Genomic DNA, 4,057 nt, shown 5'->3' on the forward strand with positions numbered 1-4,057 from the left:
CGTGGTCTGCGGTTGTGAGGTTGGTTGGACGTACTGCCATATTCTCTAAAACAACGTTGGAGGCAGCTTATGGTAGAGAAATTAACATTCTCTGGTGGACAATCCTGCTGTCAGCATGCCAATTACACATTCCTTCAAAACTTGAGACATCTGTGGCATTGTGTTGTGTGACAACACTGCACATTTTAGAGTGGCCTTTTATTGTCCCCAGCACAAGATGCACCTGTGTAATGATCATGCTGTTTAATCAGCTTCTTGATATGCCACACCTGTCAGGTGGATGGATTATATTGGCAAAGGAGAAATACTCACTAACAGGGATGTAAACAAATTTGTGCACAAAATGTCAGATAAATACGCTTTTCGTGCGTATGGAACATTTCTGGGATATTTTATTTCAGCTCATGAAACATGGGAGCAACACTTTACATGTTGCGTTTATATTTTTGTTCAGTATATTTTAAAGTGAAAAATCTGAGTCTCAGCATCACTCTGTTATCGTGGAATTGCCCTGTACCAATACAAGCCACTTGTCAATCAGCATGGCTCAGTATTGAACAGCCTGCTTTCATTTCATGCCTAACCCACCTTGTGAAGAGCTATCCTCCAATAGGTTTTCACTTCATATTTTACCTACACTACTCATATTGTTTGCAATGACTATCACATACATTCAGTATAGAACCATCTTTCTAACCAACAGACAGCAGCCGGTCATCATCCTCTCTATGTGACAAATGTCCTATGCACAATAAGCTGACATATGGAATTGTTTTAAGATGGTCATACCATGGATCATTTAGATATTTGATTTTGAATTTTAGAACCTATTTAGGTATCAAAAGAATGCATGAAACATTATTTGATAAAATACTGAATTTGGCCTTTAGTACCAAATCCCATAAAAACGCATTGAAAAACACATTCTTAAATGGCAAAAAAGACAGTTAGAAAATAACTCATAAGGAATAAGGTTTTGAAGTGTCTGTCCTATATCTAGGAGATATAAGAAAGCTCAGGAAATATATATATATATATATATTTTTTCTTTCTTACACATACAGTAGCATCTTTGCTGAACGTCTCCTCTGACAGTTTTTTTGTGATTCTGCAAGGCAGATATGATACTGCACATCTTCCACCTATACTTTGCACTATTTTATTAGTTTATTTTCCAATATGTCCACCACTTTTTAATCTTACTATGTATGGTGTTAGGATGGCTTAAATCAGGCAGGCTTCTAAAAAGGTAATAGACCTTAAACAAAACCAGATTTTTTTTTGTAATACTGAATTGTGTGTTTTGTTAGTTATAGTTGCTATAATTGACTACAAATATGTGCCATTTTGGCATAATTTCATCTGTATCCAAAAGTTTATTTAAAAAATTGCATGTATTGCATGTATTGTCACTGAGAATGTTTTATTTCATTTTAGGTACCTGGTTTTTATAATTCACCAAATATAAATGGTGTTCCCAGGGTTCTGTTCTAGGACTGTTCTGGATTTCTACAGTTTTCAGTATTTGGGTGAAAAATTATATTCTGCTGGCAAACGTTTGGATTGGTTAATACAGTGCATTCGGAAAGTATTCAGACCCTTTCCCTTTTCCACATTTTGTCCCGTTACAGCCTTATTCTAAAATGGATTAAATAAATAAAAAGTCCTCATCAATCTACACACAATACCCCATAATGACAAAGCAAAAACTGGTTTTTAGATATTTTTTCAAATGTATAAATATATAAATAAAATATACCTTATTTACATAAGTATTCAGCCCCTTTGCTATGAGACTCGATATTTGAGGTCAGGTGCATCCTGTTTCCATTGATTATCCTTGAGATGTTTCTACAACTTGATTGGAGTCCACCTGTGTTAAATTCAATTGATTGGACATTATTTGGAAAGGCACACACCTGTCTATATAAGGTCCCACAGTTGACAGTGCATGTCACAGCAAATATCAAGCCATGAGGTCAAAGGAATTGTCCGTAGAGCTCCGAGACAGGATTGTGTCAAGGCACAGATCTGGGGAAGGTCTCCAAGAACACAGTGGCCATAATTCTTAAATGGAAGAAGTTTGGAACCACCCAGACTCTTCCTAGAGCTGGCCGCCCGGCCAAACTGAGCAATCGGGGGAGAAGGGCCTTGGTCAGGGAGGTGACCAAGAACCCGATGATCACTCTGACAGAGCTCCAGAGTTCCTATGTGGAGATGGGAGAACCTTCCAGAAGGATAACATCTCTGCAGCACTCCACCAATCAGGCCTTTATGGTAAAGTGGGCAGACAGAAGCCACTCCTCAGTATTGTGTGTAGATTGATAAGGGGGAAAAAAAGAATTTAATCAATTTTAGAATAAGGCTGTAATGTAACAAAATGCGGAAAAAGTCAAGGGGTCTGAATACTTTCCGAATGCACTGTACATAAAGAGACTGAGTAAATAGAATCAAATTAGTTGCATGTCATAAACTCAATATAGTTCCATCTCTATGGAGTGGTTACATGTTGACACTGAAACTACAATCCCATGTGAGCATACACTATGATATATTTAGAGGCTAACAGGACAAGTTATTGGAGCAGTATCCCTCTGTCAAGCAAGAAGACATTTCATGGACACAAGTTTCTTTATTTCTTTCACACCTCAGAAGTCTGATAATGTACAGATATTATCTGGATCTTTTTTTATTTTTAAGAATAATAGTTTGATGGAGGATGTGAATTTGTTTTGTTAAAACGATTGTGTTTAGATTGAGCCTACACAGAATCAAAAAATTCAGACTCGCATTCATTCACATCCATACACACTCAAGCCTTGTAAGGACTAAGAATTGCTGCATTGACCAGAGAAAGAAAATGAACAATGGAGAACTCAACGCAAGTCAAGTTCTTTTACCTATTTGGCTTACAAGAGACATTTAACAACAAATCATTATATTTTATCTTGTCTCTTATCACATTCCTTCTCATCATCACTGTGAATTTGACTCTGATCATTACAATCATTCAGGAGAAAGGCCTCCATGAGCCCATGTATATCTTTCTGTGTAGTCTATGTGTCAATGGATTGTACGGAACCGCTGGTTTCTACCCCAAGTTCTTACTGGACCTTCAGTCAGATGTTCAGGTGATATCTTATGTTGGATGTTTGATTCAAGCCTATGTAATATACACATCTGTCATGTGTGAAATTTCTATTCTAACAGTGATGTCTTACGACAGGTATGTGGCAATATGCAGACCATTACTATATCATACCATTGTGACATCTTTAACTGTTAGAAAGTTACTCTTATTTTCTTGGTGTTATCCTTTGTTTATAGCACTCATTACACTTAGTTTAACAGTCAGAATTCCTTTGTGTGGATCTCGCATTGACAAAATCTTCTGTGACAATCCGTCTATACTGAAACATGCATGTTTACCAATAACCATCAATCAGATTTGGAGCCAATGTATAATAGTGGGTTATGTTTTACAGATACTTTTCATTGCCTTTTCTTACTGTCAGGTTGTAAGGACTTGTGTAAAGTCAGCTGAGGGAAGGATGAAGTTCACACAGACATGTGTGCCACATTTATTGACAATGGTTATTTTCATCACAGTGACCCTGTTTGACATTTTGCAAGGGTGGAATAGTAATGTTAATGTTACTCTAAATATGCGTAATGCAATGGCTGTACAATTCCTTGTTATACCACCTGTATTAAACCCTGTCATATATGGACTTAACCTCCAGAAAATTAGAAGGGCAGTTTTTAGAAAGTGTAATATACATAAAATCCTTGATATGAGACGTTAGTTACATGATGTTACACAACAGGGAGACTTCCTGATATCAGAAGTCAACAAAAATAAAGGTAAAATCTTCCAAAAGTGTTGCAAGGTTGAATGGGCCCTCATTCCTTGATATATCTATCGCCCTATTCTGGGAAAGTGATTTACAAATATTCCAAGAATAGAGTAATTGTAGCACACTTCCTGAGCAGAATAATGCCTGAATATGTCCCAAATGGCACCGTATTCCCTATATAGTGCAGTACCTTTGACCAG

At 36.8% G+C, this 4,057-nt stretch overlaps 1 protein-coding gene across 1 annotated transcript; it reads left to right on the forward strand.

Moving 5' to 3' along the window:
• The first annotated feature begins 2,867 nt into the window (after positions 1-2,867).
• Positions 2,868-3,806, forward strand: LOC123484389 (olfactory receptor 6N1-like). The gene has a single exon (XM_045214716.1). It carries the CDS (start codon positions 2,868-2,870, stop codon positions 3,804-3,806), a length of 939 nt encoding a protein of 312 aa, XP_045070651.1.
• Positions 3,807-4,057: the final 251 nt, after the last annotated feature.

The sequence above is a fragment of the Coregonus clupeaformis genome, unplaced genomic scaffold (assembly GCF_020615455.1).
Source record: "Coregonus clupeaformis isolate EN_2021a unplaced genomic scaffold, ASM2061545v1 scaf0298, whole genome shotgun sequence".
Classification (NCBI taxonomy): domain Eukaryota; kingdom Metazoa; phylum Chordata; class Actinopteri; order Salmoniformes; family Salmonidae; genus Coregonus; species Coregonus clupeaformis.

Excerpts from the sequence above, each read along its gene's own strand:
- LOC123484389 (XM_045214716.1), top strand. The coding sequence starts at position 2,868 with ATGGAGAACTCAACGCAAGTCAAGTTCTTTTACCTATTTGGCTTACAA.